This window comes from Anomaloglossus baeobatrachus, chromosome 2 (assembly GCF_048569485.1).
Source record: "Anomaloglossus baeobatrachus isolate aAnoBae1 chromosome 2, aAnoBae1.hap1, whole genome shotgun sequence".
NCBI classification, from domain to species: domain Eukaryota; kingdom Metazoa; phylum Chordata; class Amphibia; order Anura; family Aromobatidae; genus Anomaloglossus; species Anomaloglossus baeobatrachus.
Genome location: NC_134354.1, coordinates 91,458,875 through 91,480,149, shown reverse-complemented (window position 1 = coordinate 91,480,149; position 21,275 = coordinate 91,458,875). Strand labels below are relative to the sequence as shown.

At 42.2% G+C, this 21,275-nt stretch overlaps 1 protein-coding gene across 1 annotated transcript in view; it reads left to right on the top strand.

The window, feature by feature from the left end:
- The window catches only part of PIR (pirin), an 85,392-nt gene that overhangs the window by 28,674 nt on the left and 35,443 nt on the right, over positions 1-21,275 (top strand). The window contains exons 4-6 of the mRNA XM_075335160.1: positions 12,286-12,369; positions 13,026-13,232; positions 16,240-16,324. Of these exons, the coding sequence (XP_075191275.1) occupies positions 12,286-12,369; positions 13,026-13,232; positions 16,240-16,324 (376 nt within the window). The remainder of the gene's footprint in view (positions 1-12,285; positions 12,370-13,025; positions 13,233-16,239; positions 16,325-21,275) is intronic.

Here is a 21,275-nt window from a genome sequence, read left to right as displayed (position 1 = left end):
TTTTGTCAGTCACCATTACAACACATGGTAATTACCTGAAGACGCTGGAAAATCTTGGCTTAAGATATCGCCTGAGATTACATCATGGACAAACTTTTACGATTTCCACAGACAGACCTCCATATATAACAGTCTGTCTGTACAGACCATCACACAAAGCTCCGATATGCAAAGAGTGTTGGAAACAATTTCTCCATATTGTGTCCCCGTATCAGAAACCGGTCCAGGGGAGATATGTCTGAATAAATTTGATGCAAATTGAATTCACGTTGAATTTTTAGTAAGTTACTGAACTTGTCAAATTCAAACAATTTGGAATGTGGAAGCAACTGTTCTACCCAATGCAGGAAATTACGTCAGCCCTAGTAGCATCAGATGACCTCTGTCGGGCTGCCCCATAATACCTTGCACCTATCAGGAGGTATAAAAGCTGAGGCTGGGAAGGCAGCAGCCACTTTATGGTGAATCTTTTATATATATGTATATATATATATATGTATATATATATATATATATATATATATATATATATATATATATATATTAGTATATATATTAGTATATGTTTAGTATAATACATACTGTACAGACCAAATGTTTGGAGACACCTTCTCATTCAAAGAGTTTTCTTTATTTTCATGTGTCTGAAAATTGTAGATTCACATTGAAGGCATCAAAACTATGAATTAACACACGTGGAATGAAATACTTAACAAAAAAGTGTGAAACAACTGAAAATATGTCTTATATTCTAGGTTCTTCAAAGTAGCCACCTTTTGCTTTGATTACTGCTTTGCAAACTCTTGGCATTCAGTTGTGTTGTGCAGAAGTCTGGTGGATACACAGCTGATAGTCCTACTGAATAGACTGTTGGCTGCTTTTTTCTTGCCATAATACAAATTCTAAGTAAAGAAAAATGAGTGGCCATCATTACTTTAAGAAATGAAGGTCAGTTAGTCCGAAAAATTTTGGAAAACTTTGAAAGTGTCCCCAAGTGCAGTGGCAAAAACCATCAATCGCTACAAAGAAACTGGCTCACGTGAGGATCGCCCCAGGAAAGGAAGACCAAGAGTCGCCTTTGCTGCGGAGGATAAGTTTATCCGAGTCACCAGCCTCAGAAATCGCAGGTTAACAGCAGCTCAGATTAGGGACCAGGTCAATGCTACACAGAGTTCTAGCAGCAGACATATCTCTAGAACAACTGTTAAGAGGAGGCTTTGTGCAGCAGGCCTTCATGGTAAAATAGCTGCTAGGAAACCACTGCTAAGGACAGGCAACAAGCAGAAGATACTTGTTTGGGCTAAAGAACACAAGGAATGAACATTAGACCAGTGGAAATCTGTGATTTGGTCTGATGAGTCCAAATTTGAGATCTTTGGATCCAACCACTGTGTCTTTGTGCAACGCAGAAAAAGTGAACAGATGGACTCTACATGCCTGGTTCCCACCGTGAAGCATGGAGGAGGAGGTGTGATGGTGCGGGGGTGCTTTGCTGGTGACACTGTTGGGGATTTATTCAAAATTGAAGGCATACTGAACCAGCATGGCTACCACAGCATCTTGCAGCGGCATGCTATTCCATCCGGTTTGCATTTAGTTGGACCATCTTTTATTTTTCAACAGAACAATGACCTCCAGGCCTGAACCCAATCGAGATGGTTTGGGTGAGCTGGACCGCAGAGTGAAGGCAAAAGGGCCAACAAGTGCTAGGCATCTCGGGGAACTCCTTCAAGACTGTTGGAAAACCATTTCCGGTGACTACCTCTTGAAGCTCATCAAGACAATGCCAAGAGTGTGCAAAGCAGTAATCAAAGCAAAAGGTGGCTACTTTGAAGAACCTAGAATATAAGACATATTATCAGTTGTTTCACACTTTTTTGTGAAGTATTTCTTTCCACATGTGTTCATAGTTTTGATGCGTTCAATTGGAATCTACAATTTTCAGAGTCATGAAAATAAAGAAAGCTCTTTGAATGAGAAGGCGTGTCCAAACTTTTGGGGGTGTGTGTGTGTGTGTGTATGTATATCTTGTATGTCCTGAAACTCCTATGGAGAAACATGGATTTTGGAGGTTTTTTCCACATATTGTGACATAGGTGATCTGGCCTGCACGGGGTTTATTGGGTAAAATGACACAAAGCTTCTAACAAAACAGCTGTTTTTTGGATTTATATCCTTTAGAGAACATTATCCGTCATCTTCTTTTTCTTTCTCTGTTAATTCCCCATTCTGCAGGTTTAATTATGTGATTGTGATCTTCCTTGACCGGTTAATAGATCAGTTGACATATTTGAGAAGCCAACACTTGTTTAGTTATTGTTCTGGAGAATAGACCACCCGCGTCTGGTACGGAGTCTGATTCCTCGCTTTGGAAAATGTGTTTTGCCTTTAAACAGCAGCTTAAAGGGAACCTGTCACCTCTCTAGAAATGTTAACAACTACCTGTGTCCGTCGTTAAGCATCAATTCTGGAGCATGTTTATGGCTCTGAATTGTGTGGTTCATTTTTGTTATTTCTAGTAGAAATCCATGAATAAATTGATATCTGGTTGTTACCATTGTCCTTGTATATATGGCATTCCGCTACACAATATAAAATTACCTTACACGTGCTGATGAGGGTGAACAGTAGAATTGGTGCCAATCGATTGGCAGAACATGGTCCATCGGCCACCTCAGTATTTTGTGGTTGCTTGATAGGAGTCCAGTGAACTGCCTCTTACCTGGCTCGTATTTTGATTAGCCAGCCTGACATGACACGTAAAGCATGTTTAACGTCAGGCCAGGCCAGCTAATCAAAAAAAAGACATAGATGCCATCTTATAAGAGGTGGTTTTCAGTGCCCCCCTGTCTAACAGCCACAGATTACCGACATGGCTGATGGACTAGGTTCTGCAAATTGATTTGCAGAAAGTCTAGTGAGCAGTAACATCCATTCATTTATTTATACATTTTCAAGAGTAATAAATGAGGAACTGCACACAGAAGCTACCATAGGAAAGTGCTCCACAATGGTATTTGTGAGGTAGAATACACATATTTACCAAGGCTGGATTTCCATAGATCAGCTGTCTCGAGTCTGTTTTATTCCTGGATCCGGACACATCTAATGATGAGATTGTGCACCGGTCCGCCAACAAGCCTTAAAGGACAACAGTCAGGAAAGCAGCAGTAAAGACCAGACAAGCAAAGGCCCATCACATAAAGGTGTGATTTACAGCAGAGGTGGCACTTATAGCCCTCCAGCTGTGGTAAGACTACAACTCCCAGCAAGTGCTGCGACTATAAAGTAATGCAGGAATTTTCAGCTGTACAGCAATTGGACAGCTCAGGCTTGTGATACCCGGTGTACAGTAATTCTGCTCAGTATAGCTTATGCCCTCTAGTGCATAAAATATCACTCCGATTTTCATTCAGAAAAGTAGGACAATTTTTTTCTCACTTTTTCATCCGTATGCTGTCCGTATTCAATCTGTTGTGTGTGTGTGTGTGTGTGTGTGTTTTTTGTTTTTTTTGTTTTTTTTTTTTTTTACTCTGCAGCTATTGTTTAATATACAGGACAATTTATAGTGTCCTCTGCTACAGAATGGTAATGTGTCCATAGAACACTGATGTCATTAGGATGGTCAGTGTGTCTTCCAATTTTTTTTTTTTTTTTTCCTCGCACCCATAGACTTGAATAGATAAGTCTGGTCCGATTTACGCGTCCAATCGCACCATGCTGTGATTTTTTTCTTTTTCTTTTTTCTTTTTTTTTTCCTCAAGCCGAATACAGCTGAGAAAAAAAAATTGCAGATCTGCATTGCCTCATGGGATCGTGGGTCCAATACCTTCCCCCTTCCCCCTCTCATTGCACTCATCCAAGTTACACGCTAGTGTGGGTGTCCTACTGTTGATGGGATTAGCCAATTTTAGTGTATTTTGATACCTCATAAGATCTAACCACAAATGCTTCCATTCTGAATGTTTTTTGACCTGCATTAAAAGGGTTGTCCACTACTTGGACAACCCCTTGTCATTCTCCATTGCCCCCATAAAAATTAAAAAAGCTTATACTTGCCTCTGGTTCCAGTGGTGTTGGAACTTGCATCCCTGGGGCTCACGTGACATTGTTACTATGTTGATTGGCCACGGGGCTTGCGTGCCCAAATCAGCGAATGTGTCTCTGTCCCCACCTTTGGACAGTTAAGTAATTATTATTATTATTATTATTATTATTTATTATTATAGCGCCATTTATTCCATGGCGCTTTACAGTGAAAGAGGGTATACGTACAACAATCATTAACAGTACAAAACAGACTGGTATAGGAGGAGAGAGGACCCTGCCCGCGAGGGCTCACAGTCTATAGGGAATGGGTGATGGTACATTAGGTGGGGACAGAGCTGGTTGCACAGTGGTCTACTGGACTGAGGGCTATTGTAGGTAATAATTAAGTAATTAATAGAAGGTGAGAGCTGGCGGCTGGCTGCTTACTTCATTACTTAAGCATCTGAATGGGGGGACAAAGAAATTGGTGCAGATTGGGCACAGGGCTCGTGGTCATAGCAATCAGTACTGGATTCGGTCTACGCCTTTTACATGGTTAAATAATTAACAGGACATGAGTGGCCAGCCGCAGCTCTCGCCTCCTATTAATTACTTAACTGTCCAAAGGCGGGGGCAGAGAAGGCAGTGCTGATGGGGCTTAGGTGTCATGTCTTGGATTGGGACTCAATCTGGTGACCTCTTGGTGGGTGGTTGGTTTTCTTCTGTGACGCCACAGCCTGTTCGAACTCTGTCCAGCTGCTGGTGGTTCTCTTATCTTTGCTTTTCTTCTCTTACTAGTCATGTGTTCTCACTTGTCTAATTTATCTCTGTGCTATCACATCCCGGGTGAGGCTATTTACACTTTTCTTTAGGCTATGTGTCCACGGGACTCTGTATCTGCGGATTTTTCTGCATCAAAATCCGCAGCTTTCCCCTGAAATCCGCACCTTTTTCATAGGTGCGGATTTGACGCGGCTTTGATGCGGATTTTGCGATTTTTAAATTCAATTGAATAGGCAAAATCAGCACGAAAATCCGCAACAATAATTGACATGCTGCAGATTTTTCCGCACAATTTCCGCTGTGGAAAAATCCGCAGCATGGGCACAGCATTTCCCAAATGTCATAGAAATGGCTGGGGAGTAGCTGTGCTGCAGATCTCTGGAAAATCCGCGGCTTTTCCGCAAGAAATCCGCGGCAAAATCCGTGCATTTTCCGCAGCGTGGGCACATAGCCTTATACTTGCCTTCTTTGCTGGCTATAATTCTAGGTGGACTTCAGCTAAAGAGTTCCCGACCTGCAAATTAGGGATTTTACCTGCTAGGCAGGGACTATTTGTTAGTAATCTGTGGTTGCTCATCTAATTTCACAACACCTTTCATCTGTCCCCAGTTAGGTTGGTGGAAGGTTTCCTTTGCTTTTTGCTTTCATAATATTTCCCCCCCCCCCCCCCCCCATGTGCCTTACGTTTTCTCACCTTGGGTCCCAGTCTACCTCTGGAGGTGTAAAAAGTGTGTAGTACGTATAGTGAATTTGTTGGCCTTTGCTTTGTATATCTACTCCATTGTGTTAAGGCGGGGTCACACCGTACGATATATCGGGCGATCGCATGAGCGTTCGCACCCACCCCCGTTGTTTGTGTGTCACGGGCAATTTGTTGCCCGTTTCGCACAAAGTCGTTTACCCCCGTCACACGTACTTACCTCCTTAACGACGTCGCTGTGGGCGGCGAACATCCTCTTCCTGAAGGGGGAGGGACTTTCGGAGTCACAGCGACGTCACACAGCGGCCGCCCAATAGAAGCGGAGGTGCGGAGATGAGCGGGACGTAACATCCCGCCCACCTCCTTCCTTCCGCATTGCCGGCGGGACTCAGGTAAGCGGTGTTCGTCGTTCCCGGGGTGTCACACGGAGCGATGTGTGCTGCCTCAGGAACGACGAACCACCGGCGTGCTGAAGCAGGAACGACTTTATGAAAATGAACGACGTGTCAACGAGCAACGATAAGGTGAGTATTTTTGCTCGTTCAGTCATTCATCGCTGTCGCACGCTACGATATCTCGAACAATGCCGGATGTGCGTCACGGAATCCGTGACCCCGACGACATATCACCCGATATATTGTAGCGTGTGACACTGCCTTAATTGTAGTGGTAGTGCAGAGTTTGTGCGGTATTGGGTGCAGCACTATTATTTTGGCATTCTTTGCATTGCTGTGCTATGTTCCATCTTCTTGGATCCTAAACTAATCAAAATAGTATACTACTTTGGCCCAAAATGTTCTAGTTTTAAGACGACATCTATTTAGCTTTACAATGAGCTTCAACAGGTCTTCACAGGTGGGGACCTGTTGAAGCTCATTGTGTAGCGAAACGGCTGTCGTCCTATGCCCCCTGCGCTCTCCTGCATGGATTTTAAAGATTGAGAAATAAAGAATATTTGTTTAAGATAGTGAGTGCCACTTGAAGTTCTTTTTCCTTTTTGTTCCTAAGGGTGTGTGCCCTTTCTAGAAACCATGTCCACTGTGCTTGTTTTTTCCGCAGCAAACACTGACCTGCAGTGCGTCTTACCAGACCGCAGCATGTCAATTGTTTACTGCAGAAGAGGAGAGAGACCGCGGCGCCCCAAACCCTGATCGTGGGCACGAGCAGCTGTGGTCTCCTGCGGAGGAGACTCACGGACCCGCAGATCAGGAGTCCTGATCGTGGGCACATACCTTAAGATTTCTTGACCGTTTCAACAAGTGTTGCATCGCCGTTATCTACTTAACCCTGCTGTTCTGTTAGCATTTGCTATACACTTGTACTGTTCCCGGGTCAATATGACCCGACCTATTAATTCTTGATTTTTAGCTACTCTAATTGTTTTATTTGAATACTTTTTTCATTGAAATACTGTATGTGAACATGGTTGATCATAAACAAATAAAGTTTAAATTCAAACTTAATTTTTTTTTTTTTTTTTTCATAAAAAGGTTACATAGGCTTTTTACAATTATCTTCGATTGTTGACATTCTGCACACAAATAATAAAGAAGCTTTACATTACTATTACTAAAACATGAAATTTAACTTTTTGAAAACAAATTTTATAAATCAACAAATGAAAAATCATAAAAACTTCAACCTTTTTAGAAAGAAAAAAGAATAAACTGAACATGTTCACGTGTCAAGGTTAAAAATGACGATGATGATGATGAGACTCAAAGGATCTCTCGGTATCTGGCTGCTGTTTCAAATTAAAATGTCATGAGTGCACTTCGAGACTAAATAACTGGACAGCAAGTCAGTTACATCTATCTCCATGACTGGCTCTGACCAAGTGAAAAGTGAACTTTATTATTTGAAAAAACTCTAGACCGAGCAGTAAAGGGGTGTAAACAAAAGTTTTAGTCCAATCAAGTATCGCAGGGCAGGGCTTCATGACGTAGAGAGATCTGCACATCCTCCTTGGATTGATCAGTCCAGGCTCCAGGAATTTCTTTTGTATATCACCTCGGGTGTAGACAGGAAATGGCAGCCATCTTCAAGCTAGCTATATATGTATAATTATATATATATATGTATAATTATATATATATATATATATATATATATATATATATATATATATATATATATATATATATATATATATATATATATATATATATATATATATATATATATATATATATATATATATATAATACACACTAGTATATGCTGTGTCTAAGGAAAATACACTGAATATGCAATATACATTTATACATGTTGGTAAGAAACAAAAGCATTCACAAATATGTGTGTTGGTTCACATCTACTGAACTATATAACTGGGTCTATGAAATGGCTGAATTAAGTATTTTTGGATACTCAATTCTTTAACCTCAACACATGCGTTTTTACACTGAACACAATAATAAGACACATGTCCTTTACACAGATATTTTGAACATCCAGCACATGTCAGATTTGTCTAATTGTCACAGGAAGATGGACAGAAGCTACATCTCTTCCTTTTTTTGCTGGTAGCTGTGCTGGTGAGGCCGTGGATGTGGAGTCTCTTTCTTGAGCATGCTGGACACTTTTTACAATGGCTGTTGCCCCATCACTTTTGGGGGTCACTTTTCTGCTCTCAATATATGGCCTCACCAGGGATTTTCCCAATTCCTCAAGAAATAATCTTCTTTTATGCAGCTTATTCCGGTTCCAATCGGGGTCGATTTCTCTCCATAAGACAAATGCATTGTATGCAGAAACGTCCAGTATGTTATAAAATAAAATCATTGGCCACCGATTTGGTTTTGCGTTTGCATGTATATGTTGATACTGCTTGGTCTAAAGTATCAACTGCTCCCTTTGTGGCATTATAATCCAAAGTAATGTTAGGCTTTCTGTCTTCTCTATCACTTACGGCATTGTTATGGTGCATTGTGCTCATTAGAATTACCTGTTTGGTTTTTTTTGGAACATAAGAAACAACAGTTGTTTTTCCAGAAAAATAAAAAGTAGAACTGTACACCTCTCTCTTGCTAAGGATACCTTGCAGTAGTTCAGGTTTGTTTTTTCTCATAGTACCCAGCATGGTAAGTTGTTTTTTCTTCAACATCTGGCCTAGTTGATAGGATGTAAAAAAGTTGTCACATGTGACATTTTGTCCTTTTAGTCCATGAGTCAAATCTAGAACAACACTCATACCCTGATTTTTTTTCAGTAAGTAAAGGAAGGAACTCCAGCAGCAAAGTCCAAGGATAATAAAACCAAATTCTTTATTGATTCATATTAAAAATTACATAAAAATATCCAGACATTGTCCTATGCAAACAGAGGACGCGTTTCGAACCGGATGGTTCTTAGTCAGTCTCTGGGGAATGAATGAAAACTGGACTGATTCAAATAAGCTGAGAACCCAGTGAGGACAAGGTGGGCGGAGAGTAAGCACCAGGAGGAAAAGGAGGGGTAGAGAAAGAGAAAAGAAAAAAAAACCCGAGGAAAAAAAAAAAAGAAAGAAAGAGAAACACCAGATTTCATACATATATATTCAATAAATAAAATACAAATCACTCTTACGATTCATACCTAATGGAAATCTGGTACTCATGGTAAAAATCCAAAAAGTCTCTCTATGTAACAATAGTTCTTTCAAATTTCCCCCTCTTTTAGGCAATCTGACTTTTTCTAGTGCAACAACCTGCAGTGTATCCGTATTACCGGCATGTTTAGAAAAGAAATGTTGGGATGCCCCAGATAAGTTCCTAGTGGTTGCGGTGTGACTAGAATCATACACATGTTCCGATATCCTCCGTCTTAAAGGGCGGGTCGTGCTACCGATATATTGGAGACAACATTCCCTGCAAGAGATACAGTAAATTACATGGTCGGTGCCACAATTTCTTTGATTTTAAAAACTTTTCCATTAACACAAGAAGAAAATTCTTGCGCACCGATCATGAATTTACAAAGACTGCAGGATTTACTACCACATTTATATGAACCACATGTAGGGAGCCAATTTGAACCCCCACTAAGAGTAATATTTTTCCGAATTAAGATGGTATGATCGCTAGGGGACAATTGGTTGCCTAAGGATGCATTTTTCTTTGGCACAAACTTTACACCCTGGTCAAGAATTTTATGCAATGTCTCATCTGAAAAAAGGATAGGGAGAAATCTTTTAATCACACCTATCACCTGATGGTAATTTCTGCTGTATTTGGTAGAAAAAACCACTGCGGATTTCCTATCAAAGGCAGAAGGGTTTTTACTCCCTTTTGCTGGCATTTTGAGATATTGTTCTCTATCTTTGAGGATAACCTTATCCTTAGATTGATCCAAATGGGCTTGGGAGTAACCCCTTGCCCTGAATCTCTCATCAATAGTGGTGAATTCATCAGCCAAACCAACAGCAGTATTACAGCATCTCATAGCCCTGACATATTCACCCGATGGTATGTTACGTATTACATGACGGGGATGGCAACTTTTAGCATGTAATAATGAGACTGATCTCCGCAATATGATACTGGTATGTAAATGAAAGGTTATGTGCACCTTTCATTTACATACCAGTATCATATTGCGGAGATCAGTTTCCTTGACATGTCCCTATATGGCAATCCCATCACGGGTGTTATTGAGAGTAAATTATATCGCAAATCTTGTTCTGGCAACTCATTATTACATGCTAAAAGTTGCCATCCCCGTCATGTAATACGTAACATACCGTCGGGTGAATATGTCAGGGCTATGAGATGCTGTAATACTGCTGTTGGTTTGGCTGATGAATTCACCACTATTGATGAGAGATTCAGGGCAAGGGGTTACTCCCAAGCCCATTTGGATCAATCTAAGGATAAGGTTATCCTCAAAGATAGAGAACAATATCTCAAAATGCCAGCAAAAGGGAGTAAAAACCCTTCTGCCTTTGATAGGAAATCCGCAGTGGTTTTTTCTACCAAATACAGCAGAAATTACCATCAGGTGATAGGTGTGATTAAAAGATTTCTCCCTATCCTTTTTTCAGATGAGACATTGCATAAAATTCTTGACCAGGGTGTAAAGTTTGTGCCAAAGAAAAATGCATCCTTAGGCAACCAATTGTCCCCTAGCGATCATACCATCTTAATTCGGAGAAATATTACTCTTAGTGGGGGTTCAAATTGGCTCCCTACATGTGGTTCATATAAATGTGGTAGTAAATCCTGCAGTCTTTGTAAATTCATGATCGGTGCGCAAGAATTTTCTTCTTGTGTTAATGGAAAAGTTTTTAAAATCAAAGATATGATTAATTGTGGCACCGACCATGTAATTTACTGTATCTCTTGCAGGGAATGTTGTCTCCAATATATCAGTAGCACGACCCGCCCTTTAAGACGGAGGATATCGGAACATGTGTATGATTCTAGTCACACCGCAACCACTAGGAACTTATCTGGAGCATCCCAACATTTCTTTTCTAAACATGCCGGTAATACGGATACACTGCAGGTTGTTGCACTAGAAAAAGTCAGATTGCCTAAAAGAGGGGGAAATTTGAAAGAACTATTGTTACATAGAGAGACTTTTTGGATTTTTACCATGAGTACCAGATTTCCATTAGGTATGAATCGTAAGAGTGATTTGTATTTTATTTATTGAATATATATGTATGAAATCTGGTGTTTCTCTTTCTTTTTTTTTTTTCTCGGGTTTTTTTTTCTTTTCTCTTTCTCTACCCCTCCTTTTCCTCCTGGTGCTTACTCTCCACCCACCTTGTCCTCACTGGGTTCTCAGCTTATTTGAATCAGTCCAGTTTTCATTCATTCCTCAGAGACTGACTAAGAACCATCCAGTTCGAAACGCGTCCTCTGTTTGCATAGGACCCTGTCTGGATATTTTTATGTAATTTTTAATATGAATCAATAAAGAATTTGGTTTTATTATCCTTGGACTTTGCTGCTGGAGTTCCTTCCTTTACTTACTTGGATTGCCGGTTTCCCATTCCGTGCACAAGTCCTGGATGCGGTGGTTCCCCCTTCGGCTATAGGTGAGCGGACATCTATTTTTTTCCTGGTTCCTGATTTTTTTTCAGGTCTTTCATCAGGGTTTTTTCCTGTATACACTTGAACATTTAGAGCATATGAACTTTTGCTGTCGCGAAGTGTCCAGATCTTGATGCCATATTTTGCTGGCTTACTTGGTATATATTGTCTGAATGGGCACCTACCTCGGAATGCCACCAGTTGCTCATCAACAGTTACATTTTCACCACTGTTATACAATTTTGGTAGAATCTCTACCCATTGATTCCAAACATTTGTAATAGGGGCTAGTTTATCTTTAGCTCTTCTTTCCATTCTATCTGTTTTAGAATCAAACCGCAGTAATCTAGAAATAATCAGAGACCTGTAGAACAGTATAAAATGCTACCGGGTCATATTGACCCGAACAGTACAAGTGTAACAATCAGCGTGTAGCAAAAAGTAAACAAAAAAAAAATGTAGAGCTCCACAAATGAGAAGAAGTCAAGGAACCACAAGTTTCAAATCCTCATTAAAAAAAATCTGCAGGGTCTCAAAAATCATTTCGGGTCATATTGACCCGAACAGTACAGCAGGGTTAAGTCAAGAAGGGTTCGTTTGATTAAAAAATTAATTCACTAATCTACAGGTGCTGGGTGGTGCCGAATATTTGCTGCTGTTTATAGTATACGTCTACAAACTAGAGTGGCAATTGATACAATTGATAGATATTTTAATAAAGATATAATAACCTAGAAGTTTCATGTATTTGATTAGGTTTCGTATTTACTGGTTGGAGGCTCAATGGCACATGAAGACTTTATGGGACACGCTGGCAGAATGGACCCTGGAGATCTGCAGGTAATTATCTGACTACATTATAGTTCCAATCAGGAATATCAGCCAGAAATAAATGTGCCAAAAATTGTGTTCGACAGTAAACCACATCTTTTCAATTTTTATTTCATAAATCCATTATAGACATGAAAGTCATCAACTTTTCAGTATGTCTTATCAGAGAAATCTGCTTTCGTCTCCGCCAGGACTGATCTGTCACTCTCCATTGATTCTTTTTTCAGTGAAGATGGACTTCCACATTACTGAGATAAGAGATGGCAGCTGGTGCTTTTAAAAATCTATGAAGAAGGGAGGAGAGAGGAGCTGGCGAAACGCAGACATTCTCCATAGAACTTTACGAGCACTAATCATCTCCTATCTTCGTAATGAGAATATCTGCAGGCACTGAAGGCAGATCTTACCGGAAAATGGGAATTTTGAGAATGAAGGATCAGTCCAGGAATAAAAGAAGCAGATCTCTTATAAGATATATTTTAAAAAAATTAAATCCTCGGTAACTCTTTCAACCACAATCTGCAGTTAAGTGGTCGTCGATTGAAATTTTCCATGATTGGCCAAATGTTCCTAAATCTGGAGCTTTTCTTACTAAATCCTGTATGTTTATTGGGTTGCAAGTCTTTGTTTTCCTTTTATTGACCATTATTTCTTCTCTGATTTAGTGGATGACGGCCGGTCGTGGTATCGTCCATGCAGAGATGCCTTGTACAGATGAACCAGCGCACGGGTTACAGCTCTGGGTTAACCTGAGAAGTTCTGAGAAGATGATTCCACCGGAATATCAGGAGCTGAAGAGTGCGGACATTCCCAAACCATCCAAAGATGGAGTAACTGTTAGTGTGATCTCTGGAGAGTCCATGGGAACTAAGGTCAGTTTTTCATTATACAGTACAGAGTCTTGTTTTATTTCCTTTAATTGATTGTGGAATAAATTACACAAACCTAAAGTGTAATTCCCTTCTCCAAGATCCTATCCCAATATGTAGTAGGTGTAATATTAATAAAAATAGCAAATAGTTCCAATTAGAAATGTAGTACAGTTCTCCTGATATAGGCATGTCTCTTACCTCATGTGCAGGGTATTGCAGCTTAGGTATCCATGGTTACAACCACAAGCAACTGTCACTATACGAGTGGTTGTAGCCATGGAAAACTAAACGGCAATGCTCTGCACATGAGGTAAGAGACATGGATATATCAGGAGAACTATACTCCATTTCTAATTGGAGGTATTTGCTAATATTATCTATTATTACACCTACTACATATTGGGATAGGATCTTGGAGATGGGAATAACCCTTTATGGTGCAGCTTACAGTAGCTATCCATGGTTGCAATGTCCTGCACATGAGGTAAGAGACATCAGGCGAACTATTCTACATTTGTAATTAGAGGTAATTGCTATTATTATTATTTATTTTTATTGCACCTACTACATATTGGGATAGGATCTTGGCGGTGCAAATACCCCTTTTAAGAATCAGAACTTAATGTACCTAATATAGAAAAGGCTCTGAAGCAAAAATCACTGTAAATGATAAAAATATAAAGACGGTTGGTTATTCCTGAAAGGGGACCTGTCACCTACTCACCTACTGGGTGGTCAGATATATTCTGGTCCGATGGGCATCGCTGCTTTCGTTCAGGAGAAAAGGCAAAAGGTGGCAAAATAATTGTTGACCACATATGGCTCCACTTCAACCAGATTGAAAGAGAACCTGTCACTTACATGTGGGGCGGCCCGATCCGGTCCGATCTGATGGGCGCGGCTGATTTTGACATGGTGCTTCCTCTATCCTTGTGATCACCGTCCTCTTTCTTGCTTCATGTGGATAACTCGTCCTACGTTATCAACACAGTGCCCTCTATTGCTCTCCTGCGCATGTGTACTTCTCTGCAATTCTGAAGGCAGAGCAAAGTATTGTAGTGCGCATGCGCGGGTGTTCTTTGACATTTCCTCGAGCATGCACATTGCAGTACTTTGCTCTGCCTTTAGCATGGCAGAGAGAACTACGCATGCGCAGGAGGAGGACACTGTGTGGATGAGGTAGGACGTGTCATCCACACGAAGCAGGAAGGAGGATGGCGATCCCAAGGATAGAGGAAGCACCGTGTCAAGATCAGTGGCGCCCATCAGATCGGACCGGATCGGGCCGCCCCACATTTGAGCAAGTGACAGGTTCCCTTTTCAATCTGGTTGAAGTGTGGCTATATGTGGTCAACAATTCTTTTGCCACCTTTTGCCCTATGTTAACCTGAAAACCCCAGGTCGTTTCTTTGCTTTTATTTTTGGCTTGGTTAGATACAAATGCGACTCAATAGGTGTCTATAGATCATTTAATGTACAGTATGTGCCTGGAGCTTGGATAAAGGAGACAAAAGGCCCCGTCACACACAGAGATAAATCTTTGGCAGATCTGTGGTTGCAGTGAAATCATGGACATATTGTTCCATTTGTACACAGCCACAAACCTGGCACTGATTGTCCACAATTTCACTGCAACCACAGATCTGCCACAGATTTATCTCTGTGTGTGAAGTGGCCTTTAGCAGAAGAGAATACCCTGTCATACGTGACGTTATTCTTCAGCCATCTTCCCCACAGCAGCCGCTTTTCATCTCTACATTTTCTATCATCAATTTTGTTGAGTTTTTTTTTTAAACTCAAAAGCAATTTAGAAAGCAAGTATGTAAATTGGGAACATGGATAATAAGTGGAAACTCATGTTGGTTGTCAGATCTTGTCTTGATCCAATTATTCATAGTGAAAGAGTCAATAAGTGCGCGAGGGGCGAGTTGTATGGAATTGCTTAATGTGCAATTAGAGCGAATCTGCTGCAGCATCTGATGCAAACATCTTTCAGTCTATAAATATCTGTATTTTCTGTTTAAACATTTCACCTTTTTTACCTTTTTTTTTTATTTAGTTTTCACATTTATTTTTCCATGACCTCTTAAAGGGGTTGTCCACTACTAGGAAAACCCCTTCTGATTCCACGTTTCCCACCAAGTAAAATAATAAAGCCTATACTCATCTCCCATACTGGCGCCTTTCCAGCGGTGTCTGGGATCGCAGTGTCAGGGCTCATGTGGGATTGTGACCCACGCGAGCCCCACGTCCTATCAGCCGCGGCTTCCTTCTCTCCACCTTCAGAAGGGGAACAAAAAAAAACAAAACGAAGAATGGAATATCACCTGGGGGTGAAGGGGTTAGTAAGGGATCTAATTTTTCTCGATATTGGGGATTGGTTGGGACAATGCACACAACTGAGTCTTCTCTTGGGTTGGCTCTTAAGGAGAATTTCCTTGTGCATGACACAATTGTATCGGAAGTGTGAGTATCGGCATCCAACCTGAGGAAGCCTGGTTACTGATTTTCAGACTGTCCAATAATTTTGGATTGGGATTAATTGGGGCCACCCTGGAAGTGATTCTGATACTGAACTAACATTTTCAGAGTATATCCATCTGCTTTTATTTAGCCATAAACCTTTTTTTTTTTTCTTTTGCATAGCTCATAGGCACATCTTAAATAATGTCAAAATGGAAATATTATTATCATAAGATATTAACCCTAATAATAAATTGTGCAAAAGTCAAGAAAAGTAAAAAAAAAAAAAAAAGACCTTGTGGTCTAATCTAAAGTTGTTTCAGAGTCCATCCTTTTGATTCTTCGGGTCTTTGATGCGCTAGTTTAACTCTGTTGACTGATTGCTACCTAGAAATGCAAAGCTCTTGGTAAAGAATGCAAGAAAGAGGTTGGATAGTCAAAAATGCTGAATATACCAGAATCCCTGCTTTTTCCACTTATGTCTTTGCTGTTCCTGCCATATTTGTACCATGGAATGATCTAACATTATTATTACTTATTGCAGTCAAAAGTCTATACAAGGACACCTACTATGTACCTGGACATCAAACTAGAGAAAGGTGCAAAATTCACACAGGATGTGCCTAAAGGTAAGAAAGACGTCTGCAGTATGTAGTGTATTTCGATAACCTTGAGAATACTGCTGGTGGCTACCTACAGTCCTATGGGCCTCAGGGAATAATGTGCACTTGGATTTCCCTAAATAAATAATACACATACAATGTAAACACACAGTTGTAGAGTATCTGAATAGCAAATTGCCCACACGCTATATGGGACACTGTTAGCGCTGTTTTGGGGAGGGGGGGGCATGGGAGAGAGCATGGGGGGGGGATTCTAAAGCACTTGGCACTTTTTCATTGAATTGGTTTTGATTTAGTAAAATTGTTTTTGATAAGGGGAAGAATTCTAAGCACTTGGCACTTTTTACTGAATTGCCTTTATTAGCTATTGAACGGTTTGGTGTTGGATTGGGTGAGCAATTCCAAAGCACTTGGCACTTTTCATATATTTTAGTTTACTATTTGATATTTTTTTTTTTTGAACACTTAAATTAATGGTATCTAGTATATTCTATTTATAGTGTGTGTATGTGTGTGTGTATGTATTTATGTATATGTATGTATGTATATATATATATATATATATATATATATATATATATATATATATATATATATATATATATATATATATATATATATATATATATATATATAATATAAAATTTGCCTTATTCTGTCTCTGTCTGTCTGTCTTGCTCCAAAATTGTGTCCTTCGGGGACAAACAGCGGATTGGCCGCTTGCCTCGCCTCCGCCCCCCCCCCGCACGGATTGGCCGTTTGCCTCGGCTCCGCCTCCCGCACGGATTGGCCGCTCGCCCAGGCTCCGCCCCCCACACGGATTGGCCTCTCGCCCCGGCCCCCTGCACGCATTGGCAACTCTGCCACGCCCCGCCCCCCGCACGCATTTCCCGAACCGATACGGAGACCCGACTCCCAGGTGAGAACAGACACACACACACACCTCACACACACACCTCACACACACATCAGATCGCATCCACATACTCACAACATCCCGTGATATCGCTTGCTTCTCGGTGGCGATACTGTGCAGTGACCTTCCAGGACCTGCCGGAGGATCACATGGCCGGAAGCATGTGGTATCTCCGGATGTTGTGATTGTGTTAGCGCGTATGTGCGATATCGTCAGTGTGTGTATGCGATCGGATGTGTGTGAGTGTGTTCTGATGTGTGTGCGTGTGAGTGTATGCGATCGGATCTGTGAGTGTCGGCAGAGGAGCACGGCGTGCAGCACAGCTGCTGGGACCGCCCACTGGTGGGCACAGGGAGAAGTGGGGTGTGTGTGTGAGTGTATGCGATCAGATGTGTGCGTGTATACTGTCTGATGTGTGACTGTGGAGCACGATGGGGAGTGCGCAGCATGGGGGATGGAGCACGATGGGGAGTGCGCAGCATGGGGGATGGAGCACGATGGGGAGTGCACAGCATGGGGGATGGAGCACGATGGGGAGTGCGCAGCATGGGGGATGGAGCACGATGGGGGGTGCGCAGCATGGGGGATGGAGCACGATGGGGGTGCGCAGCATGGGGAATGGAGCATGTTTCGGAGTGCGCAGCATGGGGGATGGAGCACGATGGGGAATGCGCAGCATGGGGGATGGAGCACGATGGGGAGTACGCAGCATGGGGGATGGAGCACGTTTGGGAGTGCGCAGCATGGGGGATGCGCAGCATGGGGGATGGAGCATGATGGGGAGTGCGCAGCATGTGGGATGGAGCACGATGGGGAGTGCGCAGCATGGGGGATGGAGCACGATGAGGGGTGCACAGCATGGGGGATGGAGCACGATGGGGGGTGCACACCTCCCCCCAAAACACACACACACACACACTGCCACACACGCACTGCACAACACACCACACACACACACTGGGAACCACAAACACTGCCCTACACAGACACCCACACACACAGACAACGCCGCACACACACAGCACCCAACACAAACACCGCGGCACACACAAATATACGCACATACCGCACAACACACACATTGCACAAAACATACCTCCCCCCAAAACACACACACACCCCACACCCACACAAATCGCGCAACACACAAACCACACCGCTCTCACCCCCCGCCACACCCAGACAACACCCAGCGCCCTACACAAACACTTGGTAACTACACACAACTATATATATATATATATATAATTATAAAAAATAATAATAATATAAATTCGCACACATCTACCATAAATACAAGGCGTATATATCTGCTATAGACTCACATTAGATGCTATATGTAGTCTTCAATACACAGTATTCATTTCTAAGGGATGCGGAACATGTAACAACTCTCTATGTGTCACCATTGTGGATGTGAGGTGATTGCTGTTATTTCTAATGCTGTAGTAATGAGAGGTCAGTACTGTGCCAGCTCTGACTGAGGTTTAGCACAGGAAGTTGTCATGTTTGCTGGAGCTGAAGGTAAACAAAGAGCTGCAGAGAATAAAGGGTTAATTCAAGAGGAACAAAAGTTAGAAAACAAAAAAAAATGTAGGGATGTTTTATATGACCATATTAATCGGCTTAAAAACATTTTTTGAGTTTTTGTCGGACAACTCCTTTAAAGGGGTGGTTCACCCATATTTTTTGTCTATTTCGATATTATATTGAGAAACAATGTTTCTCTCAAATACCTTGTGTTGGCAATAGTGCCTGTGAGAGGCGCTATTGCAGACCGCTGTTCCCCGCTCCGGTGACGTCAGCTCAGTGAGTTAGGAAGACTGCCGCCGGCCCCAGGGATGTGACATGTGCGGCACTTGACGTGACGTCACAAGAGCGGGGAACAGCGGTCTGCAATAGCGCCTCTCACAGGCCCTATTGCCAACACAAGGTATTTGAGAGAAACATTGTTTCTCAATATAATATCGACATAGACAATAAAAAAATATGGGTGAACCACCCTTTTAATTTTGACCTCCACTGAGCCCTCAAGGTCTGCCCTGTACAGTATTATTAAAAGACCCCAAAATAATCTTTTTTTTTTTTTTTTCTTTCTACAGTCCTCTTTCTTTGTCTTACGTCTTGCTCCCTACCCCACATTTGCTCCACTTGACCTCTCACCGGAACGTTGCAGTAGGCGTAATGGTGTCACATCGGCGTCATGTCGTAGGCCCAGCCTCATCCCATTACCCTGGAGTATTCTGCAGCTAGACCGTCTGTAGTACAACAACTACAGGGATGGGAGTCAGTGGCTCTCTGCTCCAAAATAGTTTTCAACTGGAGGTGCGTCTGAGGATACACCGCCAGCTGGAAATGGATAGCGCTGTCCCCGATGGACCCCCTCCACATTGTGCGATTGTTACACCCCTGGTAGGTAGGCTATATTTTATATATTTGGCTATAGTCCACAATAAATAATTTTAGATTTCGAATACATAAATCCAGAAAATCAGCTGATTTTTCCGCAGATAAATCCGCAGGTTTAGGCCATGTGCCCACGGGAGCGTTTTGCTGCGGAGTTTGCCGCGGAAAACCTGCGGATTTTTCTGTATTTTCCAGATAAATCCGCAGGTTCTAACATGTACAGGCACTCCCCATGTTACCCTATGGGACATGGGGAGTGTCTGTGTCCACGCTGCGGAAAGTGCGGCTGCGGAATATCCTGCGGAGATCCCTCAGCCGCACCTAACTGCATGTCAATTATTCATGCGGATTTACTTGCGGAGATCCCGGCCCTCCGCTATGGAGATAGAGGCCGGGACGTCCGCAGGTAAATCACGTGAAAGTCCGCATGTTTCCCGCAGCTATTCCGCTGGAAACTCGCAGCTAAAAATAGCTAAGGATGCCATGCGGCCGTACCTGCGAATATATCCGCAGGTACGAGCGCCCGTGGGCACATGGCCTAACTCTCCCATGGGCACATAGCCTTGTGCAGCACAGGCGATTGCAATAATACTAAAGGATCAGCTGATCATATGTATGGGGGCCGTTCGACTAACCCTTAAAATGATCTTGGAAAGAAAAGTATCAGTATGAATTCAAATGCCTGCCTCTTGTTCTCTCGGGAGACAAGCCAACGCCATCGGTGTCTGTTTGGCCAAGCTGACATGTATTTACTAAACCGAACATGTCGGTAGTGTTGATAGGTCTTCTTAAATTCGTGCTTGCGAAATAGTTGTATGGTATCCAAGCAAATGTATATGGCTTTCTCCTGATTCATCATCGCTGCACGTTAGATCACTGTTTTCCATGTGCCGAGGCTACACGTCAGCCAACATGGGAAACGCTGACATGCCAAACAGCTGTACGGAGCCTGCTCACATCCACCTGCTGTCTGACACAGATGCTCGCCTATTTACTTGCGACTTGGGTAATGTCTTTCTGACAGACGGCATCCACAGAACAGTAAATTAGCTTGTTGACTCCCTGGTTAATGTGTTTATTTGGCTAGAGACTTGTCTTGCTGGCTTCAGAGGGGAAGTTGAGATCTTTCCTGGTCCCTCTGTCCAAACAGATCTGGTTTTGTCATCTGTAATCTAGTACAGTGTGTACGAAGTAGGTCAAAAGGAAGAACATCCCTCAGTAAATCTGAAGACATTAGTAATGTTGTGAACCGTAAACCGCAGCTTTGGTTATATCTGCCAAGACTAATAAGTACTTTGAGCCACAGTCTAAAGCCCGCTTTACACACTACAATATATCTTACGATGTGTCGGCGGGGTCACGTCGAAAGTGACGCACATCCAGCATTGTAAGGTACATTGTAGTGTGTAACAGGTACGTGCGATTGTGAATGAATGGTAAAACGTTCATCGCACGCACGTCGTTCATTCCTCATAAATTGCACGTCAGGTTGTTCATCGTACCCAGGGTAGCACACATTGTAGTGTGTGACACCCCGGGAACGATGAACAGATCTTACCTGCGTCCTGTGGCTCCCGGCCCACAATGCGGAAGGAAGGAGGTGGGCGGGATGTTTACGTCCCGCTCATCTCCGCC